The following is a 20174-nucleotide window of genomic DNA, read 5'->3' on the forward strand; positions in this document are numbered from 1 at the left end:
GCATTTTTGTGGTTTTTGATTGCTTTACATATGTATACTTATATACACTTTAGAGATTTTTCGTTTACATTTTAGTTTCGATATTTTTTCCTTATATTTTATGATTTTTCAAATAGAAATTTACTGTAAGATAATTTTTTGCATTCTTTTTTGATTACTTTGTCCATTTATAATTTATCTTTCAACATCTCTATCACCCTTTCTTGCTATTTTCAATCAGTAACATTTTCAAATGTTAAAATAAGCTTTTTCAGATAAGTATAATTTTCTTCTACATTTTATGTCCTAAAAAAAGCATTTAATAATAGAATTCAATTTCGGTTTCTTGTTGTGTCACAGAAAATGCATTAGATGCATAAGTTCATTGCGGAAAATTTATAGTACATGAATCAAAACCGTCAAATCAATAAAAAAAAACTAGTGAAGTTATCAATGGAGTTTTATTTTCCTTTTTTATGCAATTTAACATTTTTTTTCAGAAATTTACAAAAATTAAATCTAAATTTTCCTTGCAATAGTTATTTTGATACATTTACATGTTGTATAAATATTCAGGAATCAAGCAATAGTTTAAATTTTAGTTTAATTATAAAATAAATCTTCCACTAAATGACATATTTTAAGGACATTCATATCTATTTTTCAGAACATTTTTAGGGAGTTTTTAAGCCACTTGACAAGCCACCTGTCAGGATTGACCTTAAGTCAATCCTGACTCAAGTAATGGGACTATTGCTGTAAAATGTAGTAAAGAAACATGCCTCTAGTTTAAAAGAATTTTTATCAAAATAACTCTATCATTATAATTTTCCTTTTATTTTCTTAGTCATTTTGTCATTCATTAAAAACTTCAAGTAAAACATGTTGTGATGAAAGTAATAAAAACGAGTAGGATACATTTTACTGGAAAAAAATAAGTTGTAAAATTGAGATATTTTTTCAGTATGAAATTACCAATATTTTCGTAGTCTTAACCTCAATTTAAAGCAAATTCTGCACACTATTTAAAACTGTGTTACTTAATGTTTCAAACTTTTCCAAAATCAAAAATAAAAGCTATTTTCTTTAGCACAATTTAATAACTTATTAATGCCATAATACTAAAATGCAATTCAAAACAAGCACAATAAACAATGTAATATGATAGAACGTCAGTAACTCACCTTTAACTAAATGTAAAATGTTTCCTCCAACAAGTAGTATGGTGATCTTCAATGCAAAAATGATGAGAACCATGATTTGATTCTCTCAAATTAATCAAAAATTAAACAGGATCTATGATAAATGCATATCATGAACGCATTTTGTACATTGTATCCAATTTGTGTAGGTATAAGAGATTGCAGTCAACAAACGTAGAAAACTAAATTTCAGAGGAGTCATTCAGATGTGAGCGCCACCTTGTGTTAATATAAGACAACAATAATATTTAAATAATGCTAAAGCAAACCTTCTAGTATTGAGAATGTAAACAACATTATATTTAGATTAAAAGAATTCCATGATAAAAACATTTTAGCATAAAAAATAGACATTTAACATCATGCAGTGAGTCATTTTAACACAAGAACTTCGAACTTAACTTCATTTTGTGTTTATCTTACCAGATACTGCTATTTTAATAACTTTTTCGAGACTATCGCCAACATCGTTAGATACGTGGCATCTATAAGATCCACTGTTTCTGTTTTTAACGCTGTATATGATTAATGAACCATTTGAAAAGGCTTGAATATTTGCAGAGGTTCCAATTTCTTCAAACTCTAAACTTGCAGCACCATCTGCAAAAAATAAAACTGAAATAGAATGACAACATTTATAATTGTAAATTTGTGAGGCTAAAATTGAGAAGTAGTCTTATTAATTTTCATGCGATAGAATAACTAAGGAAAGTGTTAGGGATTCTACAATGAATGTAAAAATTTCACAGTGAGAAAACTGAAAATTTCGACAAACAATAGTTCTTTCGAAAACTAGATTTAAGTTAACTAATGATATCTCAGCAGGGCATAACTATTTATTCTTTAATTTTGACAAAACGTTCAACAGTGCCTTAAAAAACTAGCACTTTAATGGTATCGATAAAGCACTCAAGCGCTGCATGAAAACATGAAGTAAATGCAGCAAAAAGCAAATCAAAACTTATGAAAATAAATTGAATACATATGAAAAAATGTGTGTAGTTAAAATTATATTTATAACCGTCGTTGAACAGCCGACCCAATTTTGGGTTTACGACTACTAATGTTCAACTTCGTGGCCCAGTAATTTTGAACCCAATTCAGGAGACAGGGGAACTCCTTTGTCAAGTATTGGGAGAAATTTGTGCCTTTATAACACTCTATTTTCGAGAGCTTTGAATTTATAATAGATTTAAACGTTTTTGGTATTTACCTCTTACTTTTTTCCAAGTGGTTTTTGGCATGGGATGTCCAGTAGCGTAGCAATTAACTTCCAAAAAGTCATTTTCAACTGCACTCACGTCTTGTGGTTGATTCAACCACTTGGGTGGTTCTATAAATTAAATAAAATAAAAATTAATCACGTATTTGTAAGTTTATGAGACTTATTGTAGGAAAAGTTTTGAATAAAGGCTTAAGAATGAGAATTTTTTTTAATAATTACCGTTACTATTGTTTTTTTTTTCATACATACTAAGCTAGATCATATTTAGTTCAATTTACAAGGGTGTCTTTTTTAGATTGATAGATTTTAATTTTAAACACATATTATATTAGGTATGTAATCTGATTGCTCTTATATATTACGATAATGATATAAAAAGAATAATAATGTATGTGAATTATCAATATAATTATTAATATTAATCATTCTGGATATTGTGACTCAAGAAAGGAGGAGACAAGCGAGTTTAGAAAGAAAGCGAATAAAAAAAACCAGTGAAATAATAAATGAGTGAACCAGTGAAATGAATAATGGCAAATAAGTAAATTGATGAATTAGTTCATAAATAGAAAAAGTTTATTTTCATAACCAATCACTTTATTGCATCATCAGAGTATTCACATTATTGCACAGCTAAAATCGAGCACATTAAGTGAAAAATACTTAATGAGTTCTATTTTCGATTAAATTTCTTTGAGTGCTCCTCACACTATTATCTTGATATATTTTGTTTGGCTATATTGATACATTATTAGAAAGCACTCCTTTTTGTGGATATAGTCGCGTGAGCTGATAAAGAGATTATATTTTTTCACTATCTTGTTTTCCGGCACTTTAATAGTTTTTTTATAAACAAAAAATGGTTAAATGTTTCAAAAATATTTTATTTTAATGATTTTTAATCTTTTTTTCATTTATTTTTAATATTTTCCATGTTTCTCTATATTCTCTCTCTATGTTAATTTGTTTTCATTTTGTCTCTTTTCTTTTTATCAGTTTTGCTTTTAAATATATATATGAATGAAAGTAAAATCGAACTCCTTCTTACTATAAAAAAACTCTAAACAATACAAATTACATGAATACAAAATAAAAAAAAATAATTGAATGCTAAAAGTTTGTAAACATAATAGAATTTTATTACACTTATAATAATAAAATATTTTCAAATTGACTTCACTTACCATTTAAGATAAAGCCGGCTGTGTATGAAGTTTGCAAATGTGCATTTTTAGCTACACAAGTATAATTTCCGACATTATCTTTACTTGCGGGTCTTATTGTTAAAACAGAAAAATCAGGTTGATTCAAGACTGATGTATTTGGAATTTCTGAAATATCTTTTCCATTCATCAACCAACTGAACTGAACTGAACCAGATCCTTGACTTACAGCACATGTCACAACTATTGTTTTGCCTACAGTTGACTGTTCGGGAAATGCAAATGGCTGTATTACAGGTGTTTCTATAGATAAATGAAATCCAATATTAAAAACTGATAGTATTGATATTAAAAACTGATAGTACTTATACTCAAAACTGATTGTATTTATACTAGGCAGAGATGATTTATTAGGTAATAAAAATTTCAATACAGAAATATTTGAACTATTTATTATTAGTTCAATTTTAAATCTTTATTTTGTGAGAAAATTTGAGTCTTCAATTGTTAAATATGCAAATAGAATGCAAAAATTCATTTCATATTTTTAACTATTATTGTTGTAAAGGATAATATTTGATAACACAAAATAATATTACAATAAATTTGAAATAGTAATTGCATAGTTTCACTCGCTTTAAATATCAAAAACTCATAACATATATTCTGCATAAAAATGATAAGTAATATAATTGGGTAATTGTTTCGGTTTATTTTTATTTGGTTTTATACGTAATATATATTTACGTGAATATATTTACGTGAATGTATTTACATGAATGTATTTACATGACTATTTACATGAACGCATAGGTAAAAGTATGTCTATAATTTATTAAAGAGACGTTAACGGAGATATTGATATTTGTGCAAAGGAAAAAATTACAATAGACAAATTTAGTACTAAGATTGCTGAAATAATTAACTAACTTATTACTTAATATATTTAAATTTAGAGTTTATATTTTAACGTACTCTCATAAACATATCAAAATTGTATGAATTAATAATTATGGATAGAATAGCCGAGATATATTAAATCAAGAAAAATTATGAAATTAAAGGTCTGTTCACAATAACAAATTCAAATATAAACTTATTTAGTTATTTTTAGTTACTTGTATTTAGGATTATACGGTATGTGTGGACCCTTTTAGTTTCAGATAGTTTTAGAAAACATGTTTTAAACATAGTTCGATCAATATTTTGTTATTTTACTAAACTGTAATGCAAAATTAAATATATTCTAAGGAAGGCTTACCTTGAAATGAAAATCCACGAATATAAATTACGCCAACTGTAAATATTATCTTCAATAATGATGGTTCATACGTGGGTCCTTTCATTCTTGTAAGAAAGAAAATTAGATTGAACTTAAATAAAAATGTTTAAACATGGCTGTTGTTATTCTATTGCAATAACGCTTTTTAGTTAAGACACAACATTATTATCAGCGGTATTGCAGCGCCCCACAGTGGGAAAAGTTATAGACAAAGAGTTCTAAATAAGTTATATATTAATTTTAAATAATTCTTTACGAAAGCTAAAAAAATTATATCAAAAACAATAAATAAATATGGATTAAATTGTTCATAAACTATATAAATAAGTATATGTTTGATGTTTTAAGAATTTTCTTCTGTGTTTTTATAATGCAGAAAGTCGATTTAAAATATAGAACTGGTTAAGACAATATCACGAGTAAAATTTGTTGCACTTGACAGGACACAAACAATATAGGTAATTGAAATCATAATCACTTTTCATAGTTCATAAAAAGCATTATTGTTATAAAGATTTAATAAAAGTTCTTACTTGAAAAATCTTCATTTGCTGCTGTTAACTTTGATTTGCAATAGACTTTTAAGGAATTGCCATTAGAATTTGATATCATTTGTAATAAAAATAAACCTTTTACGCAAAGGACTGATTTTACTTTATTTTGCGCTGGTTTTTGTAAACACTACTTTTGGTCCAGTTGACCCAGTGATCACAATTATATAAATAATACACAACTAAATATGATCATTGACGCAAGTAAATTCATGATTTCATAATAAAGTTGTCCCATACTAAATATAAATTTGTTTAAATAATTAAATTTGAAAGCATACACAGAAGTTATACTTTAACAACACTTTTTAATTTTTCATAATCTAGCAGAAACTAGACTAAAATTACACAAAATAATGTAATTTACATTATTTTAAGACTCCGAAAGCAAGTTAAATACAGTATACAGATGTCACCAATGCAAGGATCTCATGTCATCAAATTTAGAATTCACCATTTTATCAGGTTCAACAAACAAATGGAACTTGTACCCTAGTTGTAAATTCTTATGTGTTTGTCATTAAATGGAAGAAAATTAACTGAGCATAATTGTATACGAATCGTTCCATAATTTTTTTCAAAAAAATATTTGTAAGAAAAATTGCATATTGTCGAATGATTCTCTACAAATATTTTGAAGTAACGAATTGCTTAATAGATAATATTACTCTGTTCGTTATTTCAAATAATAATTTATAAATGATGCCAAAAACAAGTTTATACAATTTTGCACGATATGCTCCATTTATATTATATACTAGATTAACAGATAACTAAACATGACAAGTTTCAAATGGCTTATTCTACAACAGTGTCAATAAGTAAAGAAAAATGAGAATAAGACATGCATGATTGAAACATTTTATTTAAGAACTCGGCCGACAGTCGAATTGATTGTGTAACTTTACGAAAACACCTCATAACAGATAAATCTATCTTTAAATGAAAAATTGTTGCTAAAAACTCTTATTTTTGTACCATTTTAACAATATCACCTATTTCTTATCATTCGTTTCCGTACAAATTATTCAGAATAGTTTCTTGAAATGTTTCAGCAAGGCATATCAGGCATAAATTATTTATGTCATTTCTATTATAAACTCATGAATAAAAAATACAAAATATAAATTCATTAGGAGAAAAAAATGAATCATATAATCGGTTAAAAAATAGTAGTTATAAATTAATAAATACGAATCACGAATCAGGTAAACTTAAAACCAATAATAATTTATGCAATCATTTAATATTATGAGCCATAATATTAAAAGCATAAAATATTCATGTAAGTAATACAAATCGTATAAAAACAAATTGTGAATCATAAATTTAGCAAAAACTTATTACGAAAGTAAAAATACATAAATTCACAAAAATAAATCACGGAATGAAATTTTTCAGTTCTGACCCTGAGGTATAAAGTAATTAAAATTTATAGTCGCTAAAATAATAATTTAATGAATAATAAATTCTTCAAAACTATTATAGACTACGCATATAGTGAAACACACATGAAATGCATAAATATGTATGAAAAAATTACACAATTCATCACAAATTATTATCATGAATTCATCCAAACAAATAAGTGAATTATAAAATCTAGAATAAAAATAGGAATTATAAATTCATCAAAGAAAATCACGTAAAATATTATAAAAAATTACGAGGCAAAAGTCATGCAGGCATTTACGAACCATGTTTTCAGTAGAACAAAACACACAGTAAATGCATAAAATGTTTATGTAAAAGCTACGAAACATAAATTCATCAAGAGAAATTACAAACTCAAAAACTAATAAAAATATTTCACAACTAGAAAAATTATATTTCATTTACCATGCACTTTAATCGTTATTTTCTTATGAAGTGCATTTCCTATTCCATTTTTTGCTTCACAAATATATTCTCCAGCATTTTGATATTTTAAATTATTTATAATTAAGGATCCATTTCTCAGATTTTCAACAGACTCAGCAAGATTTTCATTACGGCCGTCTAAAATAGCAAATATTCAAATTAGAGTATATTTTTCGAAAAAGATGTCTTTCAAAAAGTGATTTAAAAGCAATCTTTTAACATCAATGAATAAATAAAGCAGAATTTCAAAAATCAAAAATGAAGCATTTAAAATCTTTTTTCATATATATACATAACATATTTCACATTGATCTCTTAAGCTCTTCAATTAAAGATTATACAAATTACTTAATATTTGAAATTAATTGTCTTTAGAAATTTCATTGTATATAACATTAAAAAGAGACGATATTTTTTTCAAATTCATAATTATTTTTAAGTAAAGTTGTGATTTCCATACCTACTTGTTTTGTCCAAGTTATTTCTGGCTTAGGGGAACCATCTGCTAAGCACGTGACCTCTAGTTTTTGACCTTCCACACCAACAACATTTTCTGGTTCTTTAATCCATACAGGAGATTCTAATGAAAGCAAAATTCACAATTTAAAAATAGATATTTTATCCATTATTAATAATGTCTTTCATTTTCAAAGTTCAGAAGCATTTTTATGATTTAATTACTAATACAGAAATAAATAAAATTTAACATATGTGAAAACTGCCTCTTGATTAATATTTTTTTATCTTATAATGAAAGGTAGGAATTATATTAAAATACGTCCAAAGCTACGCTTATAATGTGTAATAATAATGAAATAATTTATATTTTGATTATTAAGACAAAGATGAGTTTCACAAAATATACGAAAAAATTTGGTAACTTTTCCCGTTCTAAAAAACTTTTGATTGAACTTTTTGCCTCAGATTCAAAGGCAGGAAATGTATTTATTCAATTTTGACACATTAAAATAAGTTAAAAGCTATAGAAATAAATAAAGTAGAGTAAATCTGAAGAAAATTATGTTTTAATTACTATTATAAAAGAGAATATAGTTTAATTTTCCTATAACAGTTATTCCGATTTATTTATTCAACTATGAACTATGAAAATAAAAGTATGGAAAAATTAAGCGCATTATAAGTCTTTTCTATATTCAAAACATTGCAAGAGAATTTAAAAAAAAAGAAAAAAACAGAGCATCCTCTATTAAATATGAACACCTATTTGTTTTAAAAATTAAAAAAAGCAATATAAATTATTATCTATAGTTTTGAAAGTCTTTAAATTTGTTCATTCTATAAATTGTACGTTTCAGTAATTAATATTTTAAAATGTATGTACAAATAATAAAAGTATAATCTAATAATAATCCTTGTATTCTCTTAATGTTTTTATGAAAAAGCAGAATTAAAATATGTTTTGAAGCATAAAGTAAGTCATTAAATAATTTAACAAAAATAAATAAACAAAATATAATTAAATATAATATAATATTCAAATTTGAAAATATTCTTTTTTAGTATTTATCTTAAAGTAACTGAACTCACGATAGTTGGTTATTTTTGCAGCCTATTCTCTAACAATTTTCTTGAACTTTAATTTTACTTTATATATATATATATATATATATATATATATATATATATATATATATATATATATATATATATATATATATATATATATATATATATATATATATATATATATATATATATATATAAAAATTAGCTGAAAAATTAGTTTCTTATAATAAAATGTACGAAAATAAAGCAAATCAAGATCTTTTTAACCCTTCAAATTGAACTATAAAACAATTCGATATTTATTTCTCTTGGAAAAACAATTTTATAAATGAATTTAAGTATAAAAATGTTCAGTGTCCACTTAATGCAACTGATAAAGTAGAGAAATTTCAAAATATTGCATGTTGTTAATTACAAGCATAAAAATTTTACTATGCATTTTAGAGTAATACAGTTTGTTGGATGTAGGATAAGTTGACTATTTTGTGCAATTAATAACAATTAAAGTGCATAATAATTAATACCTTTTAGAGTGAACAGTGCATAATGTGTGTGCATTCCCATTTCATTTCTAGCAATGCAACTATAGTTTCCTACGTTTTGTTTCGTCGCTGGGGATATCGTCAAAACAGAATATTCTGATTGAATATCTACAGATGCGTTTGGTATTTTTGAAATATCTTCTCCATCTTTCAACCACTGAAATGTGATAGGCTTGGATCCCTGTAATATTCCACAAGCAGCGGTCACCCTTTGACCATGAGAAGCAGTTTCAGGAAACGTAAAAGGTTGGATGATAGGAGCTATGAAATAAAATAAGCATTTATTTTAGGAAACATACTAGAAAAAATAATGTCAAATTAACAATAATTTTTATTCACTAAAAATTTTTTCAAATTGTTAATAATCTGAGCATATTAATTTGTTTACTTAGTTTTATTGAAGTTTATCAAATGCATGGGTTGTTTACCTATTATTCTGATGCTAAAACAACTTCAAATAACATTTTCTCAAAAACTACTTAAGAAATATGTTATTTTATTTTAAGTTCTAACTTCTAACTGCTCTGAAAGCAAGTATATAAAATTTTCTGCGATTTCCACGCTTAATGCATGCTTTTAAAATTCTTGCTAAAAATCAAAACGAAATGTATAAACACTGAAATTCAAGTGAAGAAGTGCCAAAACACTATTGAAATCGGACGAATCCTTACTGAAAAATGAGGAGATATCAAAACCTATTTGATCGCCGGTATTAAACAGTGAAGAGTTGAAATGTTAGCTCACACTCACTTGATTATTTTGATATTTCCAGTTCTGCCTTCCTCATGCATGTTTTTATTTCTCTTGAATACTAGTTTGAGTTGCATTTGATAATTCATATTAAAAATTGTTATTATACACATTTTATCAACTGCTTAGCTAATACCTCGTTAAAATTAATAATTTAAAAAACTTATTGCATAAAAGATTAATTTTGTAAATCTAAATTAGATATAATTACAAAATCTATTGAAAAATTGTTTATTTTAAACATTCCTTGAGCGGTTCTAAACTTTTTCGACAGTGTTAAACTTGACAACTACTAAAAAGTCAATTTCATTAAGATAGGAGAAAATTTCTAGTAAGAAAACAATATCTTACACTAATATTTAGCTAAGGTCAACATATCAAAAATGAATTAAAAATCAAAATAAAAACGGATATACTCTTATTACGCCATGATTGGAAATTTAAATTTTTACCCAGATTTAAACAAATGAACTTAGTTTTTGTTCATTCAATCTTAAAGGGATCTAGGAGTGTTTTAATTATATTATACGAAGCATAAAAATCAAGATATACAATAAAAATAAAATATTTGTTGATGAGTAAATGTAAAAGTTATTGATTTTAAAACATGGAATAATTTCTATTGTTTACATTTCTAAACATTAAGTTTTCCTGCATAATAATATATGCGCTTCCTTAAAACTTCATAAACATTATATTAATGCTTTAAAAAATCATATGAATGTAAAATTTTTACACATTTAAATAAATACCCAACAAAGTCAGACTCACCTTTTAAAATTGAAGAGCCATGAACAGAACTGAGAAACATCAAAAGAAAGATCATCGTTAACCAAATTACAGCAGGTACAACTGTTCCAGCGATAACTATTGATGTCTATTTCAATCAAAAACATCTGACATCCCGAGCAAAAAAGGCAACGAAACTCAACATTTTACTAAAGCTGAAAACATTAGATAAATGGCGATTTCTTTAAGCTTGGAATACATTTAAGACCATATACAAGTAGCGCCACATGGAGGAACTTCAGGAAACTAAATGCACAATATGGTAAACGGAATTTATGTATAAAACTAGCATAGTAGCAATGAAGTAAATTTAATGTAGACACAACTTTATTAGAGAGGAAAAAATTCCATATTAATAAGTAGAAGACTTAAGTGTATTATATTTTCGAACAAACAATAATATGAAATTTAAAATATGAGTTTTACGAATCAGACGTTAAATAAAAGGTTTTCCTGCATATACAGTTCTTAAAATATACATGAAACAGATAACATACAAACAAATCCATTTTAAAAAAATAAGTGATACGAAAAATCACTAAAAGTATACCGAACATTATTTTATGAAAAAATTGTTTTTAAATTGTAATGCTCTATAAATAGCAAACAACAATATTTCTGAAAATGAAAAATAAATTAACAGCACGTAAGCAGAAGTTTGAAATGTAAGAAGACAATAAACATATTCTATTATTTTTCTATTTGTTTCTCTCTTGCCATTTAATATTAGAATATCTTTTAATTCTGGATCCACACCATTTCCTTGCAATACAGGTTTCAGCGACTCGTGTTTTTACATCTGATATGTTGTTTTACATTTTGAGAGATCCATTAGATTAGTAAATTTGTTTAATAGTTTAACATAGATCTTACTAGCACACTAACGATACATTATAATAAAAATGCTTTTCATAAAAACAGTGAGTTGAAACTATAACACTTAACTGATACATACGAAAATGTGTGGTTTATTTTATTTATTACTAACGTACCACGAACAGTGAGAGAAATACTTTTGGTAAGTGGGATTCCAAACCCATTTTCAGCTTCACATGTATAAGATCCTTCCATAGAATAAGTCACTTTACCAATTACTAATCCACCTGTCGATGAAACATAAACTGCACTCGAAGAATCTGATGTTATTTTAGTTCCTTTCACATCTAAAAGAAAAGAATAAAAACGTAACACAAAATAAAACAAAAAATTTATTAAATGCAGTTTTCCATGACAGCAGAATTAGCTTATAACAAGCACGAAGGAACCATGGTATTTGCTTAAAAGCGAGTTCTAAAAATTTCCATTAAGGTTCATACAAACCTACTAAATTATGTAGTACTTTATTTCTATACAGTACAAATCAATTAATTTGCTTTGCTTTGAACAGTCTTGGTTGCTATGATAGTGTTCTTCGGATAAGAATCACGACTCCCGCTTATGAAAAATATTCATGCGTTCGCTATATTTACCAATTATTAATGACTTTTATTTGTCTTCGATATGTTAATTGAAATTTTCCAAAAAGAGATTTGCCGAGTTACACGCAGAATATTTAGTAGTCCGAAAAATATTTCTAACATAACCTGGTCGTTAAAAACGGGCTATGCCTAATATTGGACTACGAAAGTCTTTATGATTTGTCGCTTAATTCGAGTTTCGTTTGATCCAACCAACCTTATACATTTCTAAATGCTAATAGGAGTCAAGCAATGACAGACATTTGCTGATAACTCCAGAAAATATAAATATTAGTGAAGAGACGTGGTGGCTCAGGGGATAGAACGTTCGCCTTCGAATGAGGTGAACCGGGTTCGAATTCCAGTGCTTGCTGGTCGATACGTAATCCGTATTCGGCTAGCACTGACCGCAGTGGTGAGGTAAAGTATTCTCAGTGGTAGACTGATCATGAGTTAAAATCTGCTTACCATTGCGGTAACCGTGAGATGTTTTCGTAGTTTTCCTCTCCATGTAACACAAATGCGGGTTAGTTCCATCAAAACGTCCTCCACGAAGGCACAATTCTCCCAATATTTGATCCAGGAACTCCCTTGTCTTCTGTGTTGGGCTCAAAATGAAAAGGCTTTGTAGTTGAAAATTAGTTGCCGTAAACTCGAATATATTGTCGGCTGTTCAACGATGGTTATAAAAAATAAAATACTAGTGAAGGGCTTTGTATACATCAATGTGGGTAACGGTAAAGATTAGCACGGGATGTGGAAGAAAGTTCAATGACACAGGAAAGCTTTATGTGTTCGTTCATTTGATTTCTCATCAAGTCTATTTTTAATTAACGAGTTCTTTTTAAGTTTCTAGCTAATCCTTAAAAAGAAGGAAAAATTTAAAACTAAAAAAATGGTTTTGAAACTCGTAATAATTTCAGGTAAGAAGACAAATGAATTTCTTTATAAGCAAATCTCAAATATTTTAATGCGGAATAATAAGAAAAAAAATAGACCAATAAAGAATTTTAAAACTAATAAAGTACCTGTTTTCCATTTAACATGTGGACTTGGAACTCCTGATGCTGCACATTCTAATGAAATGCTTTCTCCTTCCTTCACAACAGTGTCTGTTGGTTCTTTTAACCATGTCGGGGGAGCTACAATTATTTAAAAATTTTTTTTAACATATTTTGAAATTGTTTTTATTCAATATGCAAAAGTTGTTCTGTTATCACTGTTCTTAATAAATATTTAATGTGTCAAGATTATATCTAAATTATTTAAGAGATCATAAAACATAAACATCATCGAAATCTAATGACTTGCAAACAAGGAAGAAGGATGAAAAATACTAAACCAGGAGTTATTTTCGGTGAAAATAAGGGGTAACTGAAAGGCGATTATTAGAAGAATCTCGAACAATCAAACTGGTTTTTGAAAATTTTCATTTGCTTTTATCAGAAGTGAATAATTTACATTTATGTTTCTTACGCTTCAATCTAGTTTGCAGTGTTAATACCTTTACATATTTTAATTCAGTTTTGACAAAAATTTGTTAACTATAAAGGGCTTACATGCAGTTATTTATTAGGCAATATCATGCACGCAATTATTAAATTCGAAAATAAAATAATATAGGTATTTTCGAGAGATTAAAAAAAGTTGGTCGCCTTATATGTTGATAACTCGAGAACGGGTCATTTTGTAAAATTATTTTCTAGCCTTTAACTATTAAGAACAAGGTAACTATTTATCAATGTATTTTAGAGCACATTATCTCCCATCTATTAACATAACCTCCTATTATCCGTTTCAATACAACATATTACATAAAGTTTTATAAAACAAGAACTAATATAGTTTCTCTCTCAAAAAAGTAGGTATTTAGTGACAATTAACATTACATCAAATAAAGTACATTATTAATAAAATGTGAGTCTAATGAATGTAATATAAACTGGTAGAGATTATGTATTTTTATTAAAGTTTGCAAAAGTGTTGAAAAGGTTGCCATATTAGTAGTTAACTGAACATTTTTTTTAACAAGTACATAAATATGTAACCTTAAAATAAGGAATAAAAAAGATAATTACTTACAAGTGACAACGAGAGATGCGGTATGCTGGTCTTTGCCGAAAGAATTTGTTACAATGCAAGTGTAATTCCCCGAACTTCCAGAATCGACAGATTTTATAAACAAAACAGAAGAATCTTCAAATGACTGTACATTAACAGTGGGTGATACAGGCAGTGGTTGACCATCTTTTATCCACTTGAATTCAATTGGTCTGTCACCTGAGCGAACAGAACAAATTGTATTTGTTCTTTCTCCCTCTTTCAAAACAGGGGGAAAGTAAAATGCGATGATAACTGGTGGATCTAAGAAAAAAAGTATAAATGTTTAATGCAATAAATGCATGTAAAAACTGTATTCTTATTATAAGAAATTGTATTCATATAAAAATTGTATTAAAAATTACCAAACAAAAAATGAAGTTAAACAATTTTTTTAAAAAGAAATTCCACATATTTAATGTATACCTTACTTTAAAAATACTTAACATTTCAAAAGTTATAGTTTATTACCATAAAAAGTGTTAAAAGTATTAAAAAATATATTTAAATGTAAAAGCAAAGAAAATAAATTATCATTATGAACTGATTATTAAATTGATCATTATGAACTGATGAAATTTTTTTTAATCTTCTAATTATTTTACTTATAAATGGCTCTTCTTCAAATATTACCAAACCCTCTTTATATCGTAATTTCTCTATGTTGTCACTGAAATAATTAAATGATGTATGATTGTAAATTTTGTTTTGCATAACACACTTTTAATGAAGTTTCATTCATTAATTTTTCTAAAATTAATTCGTATGAAAATTTAAAATTTCATTTAAAGTTTAGACAGAAATAACTGCAGCAGAAATCCTTATAATTAATACTGAGAAGTTAATTAAGTTGTGTCTGCAGAAAAACAACACGAACTTCAGTTGCACAATTTAGAAATAAATTAATTAATAGAGTGCAATATTTTAATCAGGAAAAAAAATTCAATCATTATTTTTACATGCATCTTTTATAGAATAGTTCAATGCTATCACAATATATTTCTGTCTCATGCAACTTGAAACCATTGTAAGCATTTGCGATATATATATAAAAAGGAATGAAAGAGGATAGGATAATGCCTTTTAAAAAGTATATAATAAATTAATAAGATGTTAAAATTACTATGAGTTTTTTGTATTTTGGTTCATAAAGGGATTTTATAAATTGCAAACCGTCCATAACGCAACAGCAAAATCATTGTAATTAAATAAAGTGAATTTGTTTGATTAAATAATTTCATTCACATTTGAAAAATAAATTTAATATAATGAATATTCAATTTGAAATTAAGTAAGAAAAATAATTATGCCTATTTCACTCTTAAAATAATTTTTTTGAAGAAAATTATAGAGAAAATCCAACTTTCTCAGTAGGTGCAGTTATAAGTTGATCAAAATACTTTTAATTTTTTTTGTTCCATCAATTTCAATTCTCTCTATTTTCACTCAAATATTTAAATTTCCATATACTTAAGAGTAAATTCAGATATTTTTACAGTCCTACAGCCTATATAAACCGATTACATATATTTTGAAAAGTAAGAAATATAAATAATCATTATTTAACCATAGAGTTTATTATTTTTTTTCTTGATTTCCATTAAAAATGTAACCTGAATCAACGTGAACATTTTTAAATATTATTATGATATGCGATGGATGAATGGGATATGATTACATTTTAAAGTGTACTACTTTTCTTCACAATGACATGAAATATCAGAGGAAATGTTATTTCACACATAAAAGGAATCTATTTAAATTATTTAATTGTTCACATTTCAGTTGCTTAACAAGAAATACAGAGTATCGATTATCTTAGAATAAAATAACACAATTGAATGTTATATAAAAGATAATAATTAAAAAATACTCACCCCCACAAAGAACGTTTTTCAGTAAAGTGGCAAAGATTATTTTCAGCAGCAGAATAAACTGAACTGTTCTTTCCATTTTCTTAAAAGTGCATAATGATTAAAAAAATATCTTGAAATATAAATGAACAGTAAAATTTGAAATGATTCAAAAAACTTTTTCAAGATGAGAACATTGAGAGTGTTTACGATATGGCGTTAGTAGTTATAAATGATACAAATGAAAGCTTCACTATACAGCCCGACAGCGCCACATATCGGTAAAAATTAAAAGCATAAGCGCATATTTATAAGAAAAAAGCATCTGAAAGAAAAAAAGCAAATGACTTTGAAAACTTGGAAATCACTTTCATTTTCAAAATATTGTGTTTTGGAACTAGAATGCGTTAGAAGTTTGAGCATAGTTCAAGTAGTTTTGAAAACTAATTTTGAATCGATGCAAAAATTTGCATATTGCACCATATGTATATAGTAATATACATTATAACATATTACATATTATATTATTTATAATATCGTTTGAGTAACATGCGCAATATAGGTATACCAGGTTTTTTAACAGAACGATATTTTGTATAACACATTGTATGTAAACCCAAAGAATTTGATTTTATAAAAATCAAATGTAAGGTCTTAAAACAAAAAGTTTAAAATCAATTTCTCTCGTAATTATTACAATCGTAACTGTTATGATATTACGTAATTATTATGACATTACGTAATTATGCTATTACGTAATATTACGTATTACGTAATTATAATGATATTTTGCTTCAGTTGTTAAGAAAAAACATACTTGTTCTGTGGAAAAAATTCTATGAAAGACTCATCGTAAAAAACAATTTTACTCTAAATAGGGAATATAATTTCAAATAAATTTAAAGAACTGTTTCAGGTAAACAAATTATTCATTTCAATTTACATTCAAAAGCAACATATAAAAGCAACATCTTTGAATAAACTGATACAGTAATTAACATTTCTATAAAATAAAACATACAGATAACACATCAAACTCCTAACACGTAAATCATAAATCTCAAATCATAATATTTCTAAAATGATTTATAAATCATAAAATACTTTAATCATCAGATGAAAATTTCATGTCAGAGATGATGACGTAAGAATAATAATTAAAAAAAATGAATAAAGACAGAATTTCCTAGAACTTTGTTTAGAAAGTGCTACATAAATTTTTACTGCAAGCGTTCCCAAAAAAAGCACATAACTAGATATACAAAAATGTAACAACTATGTAATTTTATACAACTATGTAAAAAATTAGTAAAACAAAAATCAAAGAGTTACATTTGAATGACAAAACTGTGCATCCAATTCCATTCGTTCAATACCCTGCAATAGTGCGCGAAATAAATTTTAGCAGATGTGTCCGGGTGATTTTGATGTGTATTAAAAACGATGAGCAGAACAATTTGCATCAAATTTTTACAGCGATTTTATTTAAAACAACCTTTAGCCGTTAAACCTAGTCGTTGTCAGTTGCAGACAGTTTGATCAGTACAAAAGCAACACAAAAGTAACAAGAAATATGGAATTCTAAATCTGTAAAATTTAATACAAGAAAATTTTCTTTTTTCTTTAAAAAAAAAAAAAAAAAAAAGAAGTTAAAAGTGCGTTGTATCTCCAAAGGTTTCAGTTATTACAATTATTTACCGATAGTTCCTTCTAGTTCTGAAAATAAAATTATTTCACATAAGTGAGTTTTTAAACATAGTTGTGATTGCAATTTTTTAAGAACCTATATATAAATTTCATCAATACTTTAACATAGAGCTTACTAGCACACTTAAGATACATTATAATAAAGATGCTTCTCGTGAAAACAGTTTGTTGAAAACATAACGCTTAATTGATACATACGGAAATCCAGAAAATAAGCGTTTTATTTTATTTATTACTAACGTACCACGAACAGTGAGAGAAATACTTTTGGTAAGTGGCAGCCCAAATCCATTTTCAGCTTCACATGTATAAGATCCTTCCATAGAATAAATTACTTTACCAATTACTAATGCACCTGTAGATGAAACATAAGCTGCACTCGAAGAATCTGATGTTATTTTAGTTCCTTTGACATCTGAAAAGGAAGAGGAGAATGAAAACATGACACAAAATAAGACAAAAGTATATTAAGCGCAGTTTCTTATGACAGTCCAATATGCTTATCACAAGCGCGAAGGGAACCTGATATATTTGCTTAAAAAACGAGTTCTAAAAAAATCATTAAAATGCATACAAACTTACTAAATTATGTAGTACTTTATTTTTATACAGTACAAATTAAATACATTGATTTGCTTTGAAAAGTCTTGGTTTCTCTTTTTTTGATATTGTTCTTCAGATAAGACTCTTGACCCCATCTTATGAAAAATATTCACGTGTTCGTTTCATTTACCACTCATCAATGCCTTTAATTTGTCTTCAGAATGTTAAGCGAAATCTTCCAAAAAGAGATTTGCAGAGTTATGTGCAGAAATTTTAGTAATCGCAAAAATATTGCTTTCCAAAATTGCTCGTTAAAAGAGGTCTTGCTTAATCTATGCTTAATATTGGACTAACAAAGTCTTTCCGCTTTGCTCGTTAAATTCGGGTTCTCGTTCGATCCAACGAGCTTTAAACATTCCTAACTGTCAATGGGAAGCAACAAGTGACTTCTGTTCGAATAATTTCAGAAAATATAAAAAGTGACGAGTTTTGTGTCCTTAAATGCGGGTAACGGTAAAGGGATGTGGAAGAGAATTCAATAACACAGGGAATCTTTATGCGCTCGTTTATTTCATTATTTCTCATCAAGCCTGTTTTTAATTTACGAGTTCATTTTAAGTGTCTTGCCGATTCTTGAAAAGTAGGGAAAATTTAAAACCTAAAAAAAAATGGTTTTGAAAATCGTATTCATTTTAGGTTAAAAGATGAAAGAATTTAAAAAAAAAATAAATCTCAAATATTTTAACACAGAATTATAAGAAAAAAAAATGGCCCATTAAAAGATTAAAGCAATTTATTTAAAAACTAATGAAGTACCTGTTTTCCATTTAACATGTGGAGTTGGAACTCCTGATGCTGCACATTCTAATGAAACGCTTTCTCCTTCCTTCACAACAGTATCTGTTGGTTCTTTTAACCATGTCGGAGGAGCTATAATTATTTAAAAACTTTTTTTAATGTTTTTTGCTGCCAAACATATCTTATTATAAGGAAGCACATAGATATACAATCTTACAATTAAAAATAAAAAAATCATTACTTACAAGTGACAACAAGAGTTGCAGTATACTGGTCTTTACCAAAAGAATTTGTTACAATGCAAGTGTAATTTCCCGAACTCCCAGAATCGACAGATTTGATGGACAAAACAGAAGAATCTTCAGATGACTGTATATTAACAGTGGATGATACAGACAGTGGTTGACCATCTTTCTTCCACTTGAATTCGATTGGTTTGTCACCAGAGCGAAAAGAACAAATTGTATTGGCTCTTTCTCCTTCTTTTAAAACAGGTGGAAAGTAAAATGGGGCGATAACTGGTGGATCTAAGAAAAATTTTATAAATGTTTAACGCAGAAAAATGCATGTAAAAATTTTATTCATGTTAAAAAATTGTATTAATATAAAAATTGTATTCATATAAAAACTATTAATATAAAAATTGTATTAATGTAAAAACTATTAATATAAAAATTGTATTAATACCCACCAAATTAAAAAAAAGAAGACAATTTTTTTAAGAGAAATTCCACATATTTAATGTATATTTTACTTCATAAATAATTAACATTTCAAAAGTTATAGTTTATTACCATAAAAAGTGTTATAAGTATTAAAAAATACATTAAAATGTAAAAGCAAAGA

At 26.6% G+C, this 20174-nt stretch overlaps 1 protein-coding gene across 8 annotated transcripts in view; it reads right to left on the bottom strand.

Moving 5' to 3' along the window:
- Window positions 1-20174, bottom strand: part of LOC122271858 (cell adhesion molecule Dscam1-like) — a 106171-nt gene that overhangs the window by 42775 nt on the left and 43222 nt on the right. Inside the window, exons 1-4 of one of the 8 annotated variants that reach the window (XM_071184944.2) lie at window positions 10853-11078; window positions 9314-9592; window positions 7723-7842; window positions 7242-7400 (exon numbers count right to left, since the gene is read on the bottom strand). The exons of 3 other annotated variants lie outside the window; for them this stretch is intronic. In XM_071184944.2, coding sequence (XP_071041045.1) covers window positions 7242-7400; window positions 7723-7842; window positions 9314-9592; window positions 10853-10907 — 613 coding nt within the window. In that variant the 5' untranslated portion in view covers window positions 10908-11078. Of the gene's footprint in view, window positions 1-1163; window positions 1373-1604; window positions 1782-2394; window positions 2515-3590; window positions 3873-4830; window positions 4985-7241; window positions 7401-7722; window positions 7843-9313; window positions 9593-10852; window positions 11079-11862; window positions 12034-13355; window positions 13470-18231; window positions 18403-19346; window positions 19461-19573; window positions 19856-20174 lie in introns of those variants that run through there. 4 more of the 8 variants (XM_071184939.2, XM_071184940.2, XM_087164741.1 and 1 more) reach the window with 4 other exon arrangements.

This window comes from Parasteatoda tepidariorum, chromosome 5 (assembly GCF_982258835.1).
Source record: "Parasteatoda tepidariorum strain Cologne lab strain chromosome 5, Ptep-v5.0, whole genome shotgun sequence".
In the NCBI taxonomy this organism is placed as follows: domain Eukaryota; kingdom Metazoa; phylum Arthropoda; class Arachnida; order Araneae; family Theridiidae; genus Parasteatoda; species Parasteatoda tepidariorum.